The sequence below is a fragment of the Cupressus sempervirens genome, chromosome 8 (genome assembly GCF_028749045.1).
Source record: "Cupressus sempervirens isolate cs-2001-9-10 chromosome 8, ASM2874904v1, whole genome shotgun sequence".
Taxonomy (NCBI): domain Eukaryota; kingdom Viridiplantae; phylum Streptophyta; class Pinopsida; order Cupressales; family Cupressaceae; genus Cupressus; species Cupressus sempervirens.
The window spans coordinates 504,190,346-504,206,413 of NC_143125.1; the positions used below are offsets into that span (position 1 = coordinate 504,190,346).

Genomic DNA, 16,068 nt, shown 5'->3' on the forward strand with positions numbered 1-16,068 from the left:
TGAGGTGTTCTAAAAGTATCATTTTAAAACATTTGCCCGAAACTTATCACTAAAGCCCCCCAATAGCAGCTCACCCCAAAAATAGTAATTTTTGCACAAATGGACCAATCACTAACCAAGAAAACTAAAAAATGATCAGCTATTAGTATATGTGTGATCCACTATTAGTACATATGTGAACTTTTTATGAGCCATAATTAAAAAGAAAGGTAGTGGTGGATCAAGTATCGCATTTCCCCTAATTACAAAGTAGATTGTCAAACTTGAACTCTTATCAAACACAAAATTAAACTACGAAACAAAAGCCATGTAGGCTCTCTCTATACAAAGAATATACGATTCATGTAAAGATTCATGAAATCCATTCCTTGTGTGTCAAACTTCAGTAGCAATTAACAGTGATGGCAGAAGCAGAAGAAATTTTGAAAATGGGGAGAATCTGCATGATAAACCCGGTCGTCCGAAGCCCGATTCAGAGCATGTTCCTCTCAAATCTTGATCTTTACTGGATATCCATCCACAGCGTCCAAATCTTCTATTTCTACAGACTCTCTCCAACAGTCAAATTTCATTCCTTAATAGAAGGCCTGAAGAAAAGCCTCTCGTTAGTTCTGGTGCATTTCTATCCTCTGGCTGGTCGGTTAAAGAGAGGGGAATCAGGCAGAATGGAGGTTGATTGTACCAAAGGAGGAGTCCAATTCATTGACGCATCAATCAGCGTACCATTTCAAGACCTGGAAAAAGATGGGTTTCGGCCCAAACCCTTTTCCCAAAAGCTTGTGCCCAAATTCAGTCTTTCAGCACATGAAAACCATCGCAGACCGCTTCTGTCAATACAGGTGGGAAATTATTTTGCAACCAATATAAATAGTAGTGTTATAAGGATTTAATTGTGTAATTTTTGAATAAATTTATTTTAAAATAGATCTTTTATAAGAATAAATGGTATACTTAGCTAATTGGTACTCACAGAAATGTTAACTGTGTTAAGTTTGAGTAAGGCTAATATTGAAATGGTAACATGTCAAAAGGAATAAATCACTTCTGTGAGCATCACCTAGATATAATGAATGTTAAGTGTTGTAGGAGATGAATTTTTTGAGTTACTATTTTTGAAACAAGAGTCAATAAGATCAATATGAATATTTCCTACAATAAGTTCAGAGTGTATCATTTATTTTTTTGAAAAAATGAATTGTTGCTAACCTGATTTATAAAACATGAATCAACAAATTTGACTTAAAAACTACAAATTCTGACAACAATATGTTATATCAATGGTATTTTCCAATTTCCTTATACTTGGAAACAACTATGAAATCGCTTTCTTGAAAAGTTTTTTTTTAGTGGGTGTTATAGGTCACAGCATTTGAGGGACATGGGCTGTGCATTGGAATAAATCAATGGCATGTGATAGCATATGGAGCTTCGTTTTACCATTTCATGAGATCCTGGGCAGAGTGCAGCAGAGGCTTCCCCATTTCCAAACCTCCTCAGCACAACAGAAGAGTCTTCCAACGAGAATACAAGAAATCCTCATCAATTTCCTACAGGGCCCATGATATAACGAGTGTTGGGATTGCAGGGGCCAAGATTTTCAAGTTTGTTCCTGAGATTTCAGAGCCAGAGCAGAAAAAGAGATCTCTTTTTGGGAGAGAGTCTCCCCAAAATAGGGGAGATCTGATATACGCCACATTTTGTTTTAGAGAAGATGTGATACAAGAGCTGAAACAACAAAGTGGGGCTCGGAGCTCTTTCGTTGCAGTGTCTTCTATGTTTTGGAGGTGTGTAATGAGAGCGAGGGAAGTGGGAGAGGAAGAAGATGTGTATTTCTTAGTTATACCTGATTGCAGAAACAGAGTGAAGCCTCCCCTGCTTCCAACTTATTTTGGGAACTGTTTATCTGTGGGTGTGGCGATGACTAAATGTGGCATACTCACCAGTGCCCACATCTCGTTTGCTGCAGATGTCATCCAGCAGCTCATTAATTCCTGTACTGAGGAAGCCCAGATCAATCATCTGATAGATTGGGTTGAAGTGTGTAACAGAAGATTGCTGGCAGAATGTGGGTGGGTATATGGAACTAAGGCTGTAGGTTCTCCAACATTTCCAATGTATGACATGGACTATGGGTGGGGGAAGCCTGTGGATATACAGCAGGCAGACATGAATGATATTGGAAGCATGGTTTTGTTACCTCCAAAAGATGGAGGAAAGAGCATTCTGGTCTCAACTTGCCTTCCTCAATATCAGATGGAGATCTTGTACCATCTACTCTCTTTAACAAGAGTTTATCCTTCTGCCAAGCTTTAACTGACAGTTCATAAAAAAATCTTTCCTTTCAAACTCTCTAATATTCTGATGATAAATTAGAGAATGTCCTCCGAAACATTATTATAGAGTGTGAAACGCTGATCAGAATATGAAGAAAGCAGTAAATAGAATTTTTTTTTTTTGGCAAGCAGTAAATAGAATTGTTCGACTGTGCAACAAAATTGTTTCAGGTTAAACATTGTGCTTCACTTTGCTCAACCAGCATTAAATCTTTCCAACCGTTGACTGATTTTTTTTGTTAACAATCTGTGTCTAATAGAATGCAAGGTTTTGTGGATTATGCAATTATAAGGGCCAAAATCTTTGTGTGCTGGTTCGACTCAACAGCAGAGATGTAGACCGTCTCAATTCCTGCGGTTTAACTATGCCTCCCAATCTCATGACAGTATCTTCTAGCATTTTCAAGCTTGCCCGAAATTCTCTACAGCCTTTTGTTTGTTTCCTGTGAGAAACAATGGAAGCACACAATATCACACACACGATGCAAGGAACAGTGAAAGCCCACAATGATAATTTCACAGAAGTTTTCTATCCACACCTGATTGAGGAGTTTGAAAGTAGGGGTGAAGCCTAGAAAGAACATGAAGATCCTATCCGATAAATCAACAAATGATTTATTTTTGAAATAGGTGTAGCTCCAAACCAGATATGTTTGTGCTCTTTTTCCTCTCTATTTCTCTCAAGCATTCGAGGATTGTCTCCATCTGAGATTAGTAAAGAAAACTGCCCTCTGTCATGGTCGGTTGCGAGGTGGAGGTAATGTGTAAAAAATCCATAGTTCATGCTAAGCTAACGTGCTGCCTGGAAGTTCCCATCCTTGAATCACACTTTGTGTACCTTGTATTTACATCCTCATTTTTCTACCACAACATGTCCACCTTACTGTATGGCCAACAATCAACACAAAAGTAAATAAACGATCTCAGGAACAATCAAAATTCAGCGTCATACTTACTAATTATGTTAAAAGATATAGACAAGTTAAAGAAAATTAGAAATCAATTTAAATTATTGATATTCAATCTACCTACTTGGGGAGTGCATAGTTTAAGCTATCAATGTGAGAAAATTGAAAGGTATTTAATAGACTGTGATTTTATTATTTTGATTTGTGTATTGGTGGCAACAGAATCCATCCAACATGACATTCTAACCCAACTACTGCAGCAAGCGGGCGCTCAAGCAAACTGATCCATGTTGGGGGAATTTTGCTTTTTTCCTCATTCTAAGAAGTGTATCCTATTATCGTCCACCTGCCTTCCTTCCTTCCTTGCACAGTTGGGATACATTCATGCGGATGCAACTACGATGACCCTGGCTGCAATCATTTCACTCCATGGACCATCTTTTTCAAGCATTTTTATCAAACAGTTCACATGCATTATCTATGCGTCCACATTCAACATGCATATCTATCAAGGTTGTCGCAACTATAAAGACTGATATAAATCCCCCTTCCCTTATGCTCTCATGGATGTCCAGAGGAGTTGGAAGCAATGTGATCTTAAAGTGTCATTTTAAAAAGTTTGTCCAAAATCTGTTATGTTCACCCTCCAATAGCCGCTCACCAAAAAATATTACTTTTTACACAAATGGACCAATCAACAATGAAGAAAGCTAAAAAATGATCAACTATTAATACATGTGTGGTCGGCTATTAGTACATGTGCCATCATTTTTTGGGGTTTCTTATAAGTGATAATTAAACTTTTTAACATGGCTACAATGCAAACATGGACAACAACTAGGTCGTTTCCCCTACCATTGAAAATATCATGCCAATCTAATATTAAGAAGTGTCGCAAGTTACAAGTGACTTAAGAAACCACTGAATATTATACCCATTATCACATCATTTATTATCTACAAAAGTATCTTAGCAAAATAAGAGTTGAGGATGAATGAGTTAGGGTGTAGCATTAATTCAAAAAACATGACCTCTTATGTTGCATTTCAAAAGTTAAGGTTAAAAAAAATTGTTCGTTGTCCGAGGAAAATGGGAACATCAATTTTTTTTTATTGATCAATGCTAATACAATTAAAAAATAGCAGTTGAAGAGGAACTACAAATAGGGAAAGAAAGAGAAACATATTACACAAAAATACAAAACCAGTCCTATCTATGCATCATTCTACAATTTCATATATACATAACATAATATACATGTTGTGACTACTACACCAACTAACATAAACAAAAATAGATCAGTCGTTAGACTACTCAAACTTAAGGAACTTGTGATGTTGTCTTGAGCATAAAATATCCCCTATTCACAATGTGAGAAATTGGTACTTGATCTTGTCCAATTGGTTGCTCATTTGTGTGGTAACATCATGAGATTGTCTACCAAGTGGGGAAGACATGGGCATGTGGCACAGTAGTGACACAGGTTTGGGCTTGGGACCACATATCAGTCATTAGGCCTCGAGTACAACCTTAAGAGAGATCTTACCCCTTTATCTATAGATTATGCGGCTTTGTCTCATAGCCTCATAGAGGAGATGTGGCATATTATTGGCATTTATTTGATGAGTTGTCATCATTTGTGTGGTGACCCTACAGGGGGTACGAGAGGTGGCAAGAGGCAGTGGATGATCTAGGCTACATGTTTAGGAGTCGGTCATTAGTAGGCCACCATGTAGTCGTTGTGGAGTGGATAATGATTACATGGGTATGGAGGCAATTTGGGTGGTGCAAGAGGGTCCCTACCAAGACCACCTTATACACCTAGTTTTGAGGAGGATTTTGCATGGCTACCCATGCTTGACTATGTTGTAGAGTTATAGGAGACACATGAGCTATGATGGGAGATGTGGGACTATCTCCCACGGGTCCCAAATAGAGGAGTGTCACTTGATTATGCCTATTTTACGAGGAGGCATCTATTCCCATGGTTAATGATTCCTGATGCACAATATGAGGATGTGGGAGTAGGAGATGATGGGGGTGATGACGAAGGAGATGGTAGAGATGGAGGGAGTGGAGGGAGAGGAGGGAGAGGAGGTAGAGGGAGAGAGTGGGGGAACGGTTTTGGGGCCATGTCCACAAGCTAGACATGCTCGAGGAGCTATGCAGAGATGGAGGAGGAGGAAAGACAGGAGAGATTGGTGCGAGAAGTCACATCAATTCAAGCATTTTTATTACTTCATTTGGAGGTGATGCAAAGGCATCTACAAATTTCCAAAGACCTCATTATAAGTCAAAATTTTTCTATAGCTGACAATATGGTGGACTTAGCAGCAAAGTTGGAAATAAAGAGCCAAGTTCATAAGACACTCAAGAACAATTGGGACAACACAATGGCTATTATCTTAAGACTACATCAACCATTTTTGGATGTATTTGGTATAATCTCCAGTCCAAAGTTAAGTGTCACTATTCGACAAAACTGATAAAAACAAGTGGGAAATGTTGATGATCAAGTATATAAGGGAAGGGAAAGTAACAGGATTGTATTGGAGTAATAAGGAGACATCTTATTGATCTAATGTTGAACACAAAGATTTTGGAAAATATTTCGAAAATATAAGTTACAACGTACGACATGATGGCCGAGTTACAGGTATGGAGCACACTGTAAGGGGGAGCTAAATGTTTTGAAGATTTTATTATGTCATATTTTTTTATCATGATAAGTGTTTTTGCCACTAACACAAAAGGGGGACATTGTTGACCCTAAAGGAAATCTAGGTATTTTCTATTAGTGCAAAACACTTAGTCATTTACAAGGTAGAGTTGGTTAATCAACACTACGACTAAGCCACAACAAAGGTCGAGCTTCAAATAACATATTTACACAAGTTCAATATGTGTCGAGCGCATAATAGTCGTTGAGTAGTTAATAGTTTCCAAGCTATCTAGAATGAAAAACATGATATAAGTCGAATGCCACATGATCCAAGTAATTCAAAGATGAAAATTTTTAAGCCAGGTGTATTATATGTCAAGGATCAACTAGAAGAATCAAGCATGATCGACGTCAAAGGTTATATGTGTCGAGTTATGTAGTTTGTATATGAGTTTGGATTGGGAAAAATAAAGTGCATGTAAACCATTTTGCCAAGCATGAAACATGTTTCTACGATTGAGGTGAAGGTCAAGGAGGTGATTATGCCTATAATTCCATATCACTAATCCCTATGCAGTATAAGGAATCAATCAAAAAATAGGAAGGTTTAAGAGGCAAAAAGAATGAATGACGATTGTTGAATTCATTCTAGAAGATTCTTTAGATGGCTATATAAGCATGGTTTGAAGGTTGAATATGTTGTTTTGATTAAGTAAAAACAAGTTTTAAAGCGCTCGAAACCTTACATCAGCAGAGTATTAAGAAAGTATCATGAAAAGAGAACAAACAAACAACATGAAACAGACCACAGAAAACAAAAAGAGATCACAGACAACATTGTTGGAAAAGACAGCAAAAGACCAGCAAAGGAACAACAGCCGACCAGTTAAGGAGTATTAATCAGATGCACAGCCTGGTCCACCAGAGAATGCATAGTCTCAGCAGCAGCATTCACCTCATCCTTCTTAGTGGTTTCCTCCATCTTCTTTGAATTGGCCCGAGTACGCTTGCTAGGACCTTGAGAGTCTGCCCCCGGGGGAGAAACTTGACTTTTATCTGCCTCATTCTTTTTCAGGAAGCTGGTCATGTTATCCCCTAATTATTTGAGTTGTTTATCCATGTTACCCAGCCTAGTTTCAAATTTAGACACCTTCCCCTAGATACTGCTAATGTCCTTGTCCATCACCTTCTGCTTGGCTTCCAATACAAGGATCTTATGCATTAGATTTTTTACTTCTTCCGCATTACCTATGACCTCTGAGAGCTTGTCAATATGCTGACCTAATGTTCTTTCCCTCTGGCTGTCTTGCTAAGATGCTCCATTTCTTTGTTCAACAACACCTTTTTATGTTTAAGAATGTTGATGTCCTTCATTATAGAACCAGGGTTACCAAATAAGCCTTTAGAGGGCCCAGTTCCACCACCAACACAATCACCTCCGTCAGATTTGGACCCCTGTTCACCATCATCAGAAAAGTTAGAAGCCTCAATCCTTGTTTTCCTATCACCGTAAAGACTTTCTTTTTCTTTCCAAACAATTAGCAAGGGGCTCATCATCCGACAGAGGAGAAACCCTCTCATCAATACGACCTTTGCCCTTCCCTTTGCTACATCCCCTATTTTTTGCATGTTCTCTAACAATTTCATCAACAAAATCACTTTCTCTTTCCCAATCAGAATCATCCTTCTCAACACTCTATTTTTTCTTTTTAGTACTACCACCCGAACCTCTTTTAGTCTTAGAGTCGTAGCCCTTTTTTGGAATACTTCCTTCGATATCTTGATCTTCCCCTTTACAATTTCTAGGTTTCGGGATTTTTTTAGATTTCAGCACATTCATAATCAAAACCATTAATCCTTCATGACAAACATGTTCACCAGTCGGGTCACGCTGAATAGCTAGGGTAGAATTGGAGAATAGGTTGAATATGTTGTTGTCAGTTGGAGGAATTCATGTATGTGAAGCTGAAGGAGAATCAATGAGTTCTGAAGGACTAAAGGTGACCAAGAAATGTAGTGAGTAGATATTGCAGAACAATCACATTGAGGTGATAAGATATTAGAGAGAGAAGATTTATTATCAACAAATTAGTGTTTACCAAATGATCAAGGTATTGTTACATACTAATCAGTATATAAGGTGAATCTCTTAATAGAGTAGTTCTAACATACCTATTGTAATTTTCCTAACATAGTACTCACTTAGTTGTTAAATTTAAATCCTAAATTGTAAAGGTAGACTTAATAGTCTTATATTCTTTTAGCAGAGAAGAACCCTCGAAAGGTAGATCATCCGAAGCGATTAAATTGCATCCCTAACAGACACTTTATTACTACAATAGTGAAGATTTTGTAGGTGTCATCCCCACCACAATTTTACATTCACCTTAGAGGGTTTCTGTGTTACCAAATCTTTTGTCAAGTGTTGTTTACTTATTTATGTGTTTTGATCATGTTAGTAGATGTTAGATATGTTATTACATGATATTACATGGTTGATTACAAGGTTAAAGTTAATGAGGGTGTATGTTGAATTATGTTTAGTATGGCTAATGTTTGAAGTGGTAAAAAAAAATAGAGATCTTGATTCAACCCTCCCCCCCCCTCTCAGCATCTCAATTTCCCATTAGAATTCCAACATATTATAACATCATAATCATAAGTACAAGAGTTAACATAACAACAACACCAAGTCCTTATCATGTAGTGTATAAATATATCGATCTAATATTATCCAAATAGGAGAACTAATAATGAAATAAATGAAAAGCTATATCACCCTCGATAAGGTTCTCATAATTAATCAATTAATGGAGGAGATGAGATACAAGTACTCTGAAAACACTTATAAATGACATCTTTATAAAAATATCTACATGAAGAAACATTATGTGATTCACAACAATATTCCAAAAGAGAGTCATCTCATCTTGCATAATTAATCTTTCAATTCCTCTAACAAGGGTACATTCACAAAATTAGGATTTTATTAAATGCATAAGATGAGAGGTCTTACAAATTGTTTACACTAAATTTAATTTTTCAATAAAAATAAATGACATGTAAGTTGCTATGAACCAACATATCTAAACTATATAAAAATCTATAAAAGAAATTATGTAAATCTTAATGATAAAAAATATTATTCTATTGTAAGTTAAGATATTTTTATTTTATTTGAAGTTTGATTTTAAAGAATTTATATATGAATTTAATAAAACAATCAATCATTTCATTTTCATAAAATATATAGCACTTACAATTTAAAAATAGTAGATTGACCATACAATGTAAGTAAATAAAGAGTAAATGTATTTTATACATTTATTTGTATAAAGGTTTACTTGTATTAAATGTGAATAATAATCATGAAAAGTCATTCAATATTGTTTTATATGCTTTATATCATCTTGACAATTGAAATCGTGTTGAGTAATCATTTAGATGGCACTCAACAATCATCATGACTTTTGAAACACATTCAACTATCTAGATGATATTGCATATCTCAATGAGTGATCACGGTGAATTTTCAAATCACACTCAACCATCACCGAGACATTTTAGATGACACTCACCAATCTTCCTTATATTTCATGACATAATCAACTATTCTTATGATAGATGTGTCAAATTTAATAATTATTATGATAATGTTATGACATTGGAGATTCACTCAACAATAGATGGATAACATTATGTAGGGTTTAAATTTATTTAAAATAAAATAAGATTTAAATTGTTGTAAATTTATTTTGTACATTTATTTACATATAAAGTTTTACTTACATTAAATGTGAATAGTTATCATGAAAAGTCATATTGAAAGTTCAAATGTTTATATCTTTTTTCTAATTTTTAATTATTTAATAAATCACATTTTTCATTCATTCTATTGGTCCATACTATTTTTGGTGGGGGAGAAAATTAATTTCCTTCAACAAAAATACAAATATTTACAACTTTATCTTTTGTTATAAGTTGATAAAAAAAAAAAATTCAATCATTTTATCTTCCACCTCACATAACATGTTAATTCTCAATAGCAATATAATTTCAATATGTTATATCTTTGTATTTGAATTTCTAATTTTTTCAAAACTTTGATTTTTTAATAAAAGTAGTTAAATTATTACTATTCTTTTACTTTTGTAAAAATAAATTAAACAATATTATTTTTTAATTATATTTTATAATAGTGTTTGTAAGATGTATAATTGATAAGTGTTACAATTTGTAAATTATATCATTTATCATTATTAATATTTTATATTTAAACAATTTATCATTTAGTTTAAATATATTTAAAACTTAAATATATTTTTTAATATTAAATTAATAATTATATTTTACATCGAAAAACATACTAAAGGAATTAACCACAAAAAGGAAATAATTCAATTCTATAAGATATGTAAATTATTATTAAGATTTTATAAATTATGTATTAAAATTAAATAGTTATATTCTATTTCATATTTATTACATCATATCTATTAATCAACATGTATTACATCTATTTATTATTTACAAATGTACATATTAAATTATATAGATATTATTTCATAATTAAAAATTACTTAATTTTATGAAAAATTTGGAAATACAAAACATTAAATAGTAAACCTTTTCTAACTGTGTAAAATTAAACAATTAATTTTACTTATAAAATATTTTTATATTTCAATACATTTCATTTTTTCTTATACAAATGTGAATTTTAATATAAAAATTAAATTCTTAGTTTCATTAATTAAAATATAATATATTTTAATTTTTCATTATAACCATGATTTTATTTTGACTATTTGTTTTATTAAGAAAAATAATTATATTTAATTCTCTCTTTCTCTCACTCACACACACACACACACACACACACACAAAACTTATGTTGGTATCATTTTATCTTAATATTTTATCTCTCTTTCTCTTCCTCTTATATATTATCTATCATTTTTTCCTCTACATATATGTTTATGTTGTTATTGTTCTATACTACTATTTATCTCTATCTAATGATTAAAAATAGTGCGACTTCCATTTGATAATCAAGATGAGAATAATACATAGTTGGGGACTTTGGCCTCTTATTATAGGGCTTAAATGCCCAAACATATAATAATATAACACAAGAACTTAACAACAAAATATGAGCCATCCTTTCAGATCACAACTGCATTTCTAGGACGAGAATTTAACAACAAAATATGAGCCATCCTATCAGATCACAAGTGCATACCTTATTCTCACTCATCTACAACTCTACAACCATTATACATTAGGCAGGAACTATGACGTTTTGCATCTCTTGTTTTATATACTTTTATATCATCCTCACATTGGAGATGCAATCAACTATTGACATGACATTTCATCTTTTAATTAGAAATCGTGACATTTCATATTACACTCAGCCATGGACATGACATTTTAAATCACAATCAACAATTCTCATGATAAATGTGATAAACTTTACATCAAATTTAACGACTATTATATGAAATATTATGTCATTTCAAGTCATACAAAACAATAGCCACTCAAGAATCGTCCAAAAGCAGAAAAATAAATATAAGGGAAATGACCTAGTAGTCACCTAGGCTAAAGTCGCACATCTACAGTTTCAAATTCGTATGTCAAAATTTGTCAATTTTTTCAATGTTTAAAGCTAGCCTATCGGTTTTCCCACATTTACTAAACTCTTGTAGAACTCGTAGAGTGCGAGGAGGTTTAAAAGTGTCATTTTGAAACATTTGCCCGAAATGTGCCACTAAGACCCCTAATAGCAGCTCACCCCAAAAATAGTAATTTCTACACAAATGGACCAATCATTAACCAATAAAACTAAAAAATGATCAACTATTAGTATATGTGTGATCCACTATTAGTACATGTGTAAACTTTTTATGAACGATAATTAGAAAGAAAGATAGTGGTGGATCAACTATCTCATCTCCCCTAATTACAGGGTAGATCGTCAAACTTGAGCTCTTGTATCATGCCTAACACCTATCAAACACAAAATTAAATGCCTAACACCTATCAAACACAAAATTAAACTACAAAACAAAAGCTATGTAGGATTTCCCTACTAAAAAAAGAATATCCGATTCATGTTAATATTCATGAAATCCATTCCTTGTGTGTCAAACTTCAGTAGCAATTAACAGACATACAGTGATGGAAGAAGCAGAACACATTTTGAAAATGGGGAGAATCTGCATGATAAACCCTGTCGTCCCGAGCCCGATTCAGAGTATGTTCCTCTCAAATCTTGATCTTCACTGGATATCCATCCACAGCGTCCAAATCTTCTATTTCTACAGACTCTCTCCAACAGTCAAATTTCATTCCTTAATAGAAGGCCTGAAGAAAAGCCTTTCATTAGTTCTGGTGCATTTCTATCCTCTGGCTGGTCGGTTAAAGAAAGGGGAATCGGGCAGAATGGAGGTTGATTGTACCAAAGGAGGAGTCCAATTCATAGATGCATCAATCAGCGTACCATTTGAAGACCTGGAAAAAGATGGGTTTCGGCCCAAACCCTTTTTCCAAAAGCTTGTACCCAAATTCAGTCTTTCAGCATATGAAAACCATACCAGACCGCTTCTGTCAATACAGGTGGGAAATTATTTTGCAACCAATATAAATAGTAAGGATTTAATTGTGTAGTTTTTGAATAAATTTATTAAAGTTTTAGAAAGTTCTCTTTTATAAGAATAAATGGTATATTTAGTATTCAAGTTGTATCTAGTTGGTACTCATAGAGGTGTTAACTGTGTTAAGTTAGAGTAAGGCTAGGATTGAAATGGTAACATTTCAAAGGAATAAATTGCTTTTCTGAGAATCACTCAGATATAATGAATGTTAAGTGTTGTAAGAGATGAAGCTTTTGAATCTCTATTTTTGAAACATGAATTAATAAGATCAATATGAACATTTCCTACAATATATATGAAGTATATCATTTATTTTCTTGAAAAATGAGCCGATTGCTAACCCGCTCATAAAACATGAATCAACAAATTTGACTCAAAAGCTACAAATGCTGACAACAATATGTTGGAAACAAGTATGAAATCGTTTTCTTGAAATTTTTTTTTTTACTGGGTGTTATAGGTCACAGCATTTGAGGGACATGGGCTGTGCATTGGAATAAATCAATGGCATGTGATAGCAGATGGAGCTTCGTTTTACCATTTCATGAGATCCTGGGCAGAGTGCAGCAGAGGCTTCCCCATTTCCAAACCTCCTCAGCACAACAGAAGAGTCTTCCAACGAGAATACAAGAAATCCCCATCAATTTCCTACAGGGCCCATGATATAACAAGTGTTGGGATTGCAGGAGCCAAGATTTTCAAGTTTGTTCCTGAGATTTCAGAGCCAGAGCAGAAAAAGAGATCTCTTTTTGGGAGAGAGTCTTCCCAAAATAGGGGAGATCTGATATACGCCACATTTTGTTTTAGAGAAGATGTGATACAAGAGCTGAAACAACAAAGTGGGGCTCGGAGCTCTTTTGTTGCAGTGTCTTCTATGTTTTGGAGGTGCGTAATGAGAGCGAGGGAAGTGGGAGAGGAAGAAGATGTGTATTTCTTAGTTATACCTGATTGCAGAAACAGAGTGAAGCCTCCCCTGCTTCCAACTTATTTTGGGAACTGTTTATCTGTGGGTGTGGCGATGACTAAATGTGGCATACTCACCAGTGCCCACATCTCCTTTGCTGCAGATGTCATCCAGCAGCTCATTAATTCCTGTACCGAGGAAGCCCAGATCAATCATCTGATAGATTGGATTGAAGTATGTAACAGAAGATTGCTGGCAGAATGTGGGTGGGTATATGGAACTAAGGCTGTAGGTTCTACAACATTTCCAATGTATGACATGGACTGTGGGTGGGGGAAGCCTGTGGATATACAGCAGGCAGACATGAATGATATTGGAAGCATGGTTTTGTTACCTCCAAAAGATGGAGGAAAGAGTATTCTGGTCTCAACTTGCCTTCCTCAATATCAGATGGAGATCTTGTACCATCTACTCTCTTTAACAAGAGTTTATCCTTCTGCCAAGCTTTAACTGACAGTTCATAAAAAAATCTTTCCTTTCAAACTCTCTACTATTCTGATGATAAATTAGAGAATGTCCTCCGAAACATTATTATGGAGTGTGAAACACTGATCAGAATATGAAGAAAGCAGTCAATAGGTTTCTTTTTTTTGGCAAGCAGTCAATAGAATTGTTGGACTGTGCAACAAAGTTGTTTCAGGTCAAACAGTGTGCTTCATTTTGCTCAGCCAGCATTATCTCTTTTCAACCATTAACTGATTTTGTTTGTTAACAATCTGTTTCTAAAAGAATGCAAGGCTTTGTGGATTATGCAATTATAACGGGTAAAATCTCCGTGTGCTGTTTGTGTCATACGTATGTAAAGTCCGTTTTTAAAAAAAAATTTATGGATTGTGCTGATCTCTTATAAATCCTACTGCCAAATACCTCTACTTGTAAGAACTAACGCTTGGTGCAAGGGTAAGGTAATTGCGGTTTGCAAAATTTGTCTCTTAGTTATTCAATGAAGAGATGTAGACCGTCTCAATTCCTGCAGTTTAACTATGCCTCCCAATCTCATGACGGTATCTTCTAGCATTTTCAAGCTTACCCGAAATTCTCTACAGCCTTTTGTTTGTTTCCTGTGAGAAACAATGGAAGCACACAATATCACACACACGATGCAAGGAACAGTGAAAGCCCACAAAGATAATTTCACAGAAGTTTTCTATCCACACCTGATTGAGGAGTTTGAAAGCAGAGGTGAAGCCTAGAAAGAACATGAAGATCCTATCCGATAAATCAACAAATGATTTATTTTTGAAATAGGTGTGGCTCCAAACCAGATATGTTTGTGCTCTTTTTCCTCGGTATTTCTCTCAAGCATACGAGGATTGTTTCCATCTGAGATTAGTAAAGAAAACTGCCCTCTGTCATGGTCGGTTGCGAGGTGGAGGTAATGTGTGAAAAATCTGTAGTTCGTGCTAAGCTAACGTGCTGCCTGAAAGTTCCCATCCTTGAATCGCACTTTGTGTACTTTGTATTTACATCCTCATTTTTCTACCACATGTCCACCTTACTGTATGGCCAACAATCAACACAAAAGCAAACAAACGATCTCAGGAACAATCAAAATTCAGCATCATACTAATTAATTTTGTTAAAACATATAGACAAGTTAGAGAAAACCAGAAATCAATTTAAATTATTGATATTCAATTTACCTAGTTGGGGCGGGCATAGTTTAAGCTATCAATGCGAGAAAATTGAAAGGTATTTAATAGACTGTGATTTTATTATTTTGGTCTGTGTATTGGCGGCAGCAGAATCCATCCAACATTACATTCTAACCCAACCACTGCAGCGAGCCAGAGGGTGAGCAGACTGATCCATGTTGGGGGAATTTGGGACAGACCTTCCTCCCTTCCACAGTTGGGACAGACATTCATGCAGATGCAGCTGCGACGGCCCTGGCTGCAATCATTTCACTCCATGGACCATCTTTTTCAGGCATTTTGTCAAACAGTTCGCGTAAATTATCTATGCTTCTACGTTCAGCATGCATATCTACTAACGCTGTATGCATATCTACTAAGGCTGTCTAAACTAATAAAGACTAATATCGCATGGATGTCTAGAGGAGTTGGAAGCAAGGTGGTCTTAAAGTGTCATATTACACTCTAGCCGCTCACTAAAAAATAGTACTTTTTATACAAATGGACCAATCAGTAAGGAAGAAAACTAAAAATGATCAACTATTAATACATGTGTGGTCAGATTTTAGTACACGTGCTATCATTTTTTGGGACTTCTTATATGTGATAATTGAACTTTTTGACGTGGGGACAATGCATACATGGACAACAACTAGGTCATTTCCCCTAATATTGAAAATATCACGTCAGTCTAATATTAAGACGTGAGTTGCAAGTGACTTAAGAAACCACTAAATATTATGCCCACTATCACATACATTTACCGTCTACAAGTATCTTAGTGAAATAAGAGAGTAGCATTAATTCGGATAGTACGACCTCTTGTATTACATTTCAAAAGTTGAGGTTAACAAAAATTGTTCACTGCCCAAGGAAAATGGTAAGGTCAATTTTTTTTTGTATTGATC

General features: G+C 34.9%; 2 protein-coding genes across 2 annotated transcripts; both read left to right on the forward strand.

The window, feature by feature from the left end:
* Nucleotides 1–253: 253 nt before the first annotated feature.
* On the forward strand, nucleotides 254–2,510 carry LOC149543406 (shikimate O-hydroxycinnamoyltransferase-like). The gene is made up of 2 exons (XM_089798194.1): nucleotides 254–839; nucleotides 1,360–2,510. The coding sequence occupies exons 1-2, from the start codon at nucleotides 402–404 to the stop codon at nucleotides 2,311–2,313; spliced, it is 1,392 nt and encodes a 463-aa protein (XP_089654320.1). The 5' UTR covers nucleotides 254–401; the 3' UTR covers nucleotides 2,314–2,510.
* Nucleotides 2,511–11,954: 9,444 nt separating this feature from the next.
* Nucleotides 11,955–14,287, forward strand: LOC149543407 (hydroxycinnamoyltransferase-like). The gene is made up of 2 exons (XM_089798195.1): nucleotides 11,955–12,524; nucleotides 13,023–14,287. Exons 1-2 carry the CDS (start codon nucleotides 12,087–12,089, stop codon nucleotides 13,974–13,976), a joined length of 1,392 nt encoding a protein of 463 aa, XP_089654321.1. The 5' UTR covers nucleotides 11,955–12,086; the 3' UTR covers nucleotides 13,977–14,287.
* The last annotated feature ends 1,781 nt before the right edge of the window (nucleotides 14,288–16,068 follow it).

Coding starts and splice junctions, on each gene's coding strand:
- LOC149543406 (XM_089798194.1), top strand. CDS start 402: ATGGCAGAAGCAGAAGAAATTTTGAAAATGGGGAGAATCTGCATGATA. Junction 840..1,359: donor GACCGCTTCTGTCAATACAG/GTGGGAAATTAT, acceptor TGGGTGTTATAG/GTCACAGCATTTGAGGGACA.
- LOC149543407 (XM_089798195.1), top strand. CDS start 12,087: ATGGAAGAAGCAGAACACATTTTGAAAATGGGGAGAATCTGCATGATA. Junction 12,525..13,022: donor GACCGCTTCTGTCAATACAG/GTGGGAAATTAT, acceptor TGGGTGTTATAG/GTCACAGCATTTGAGGGACA.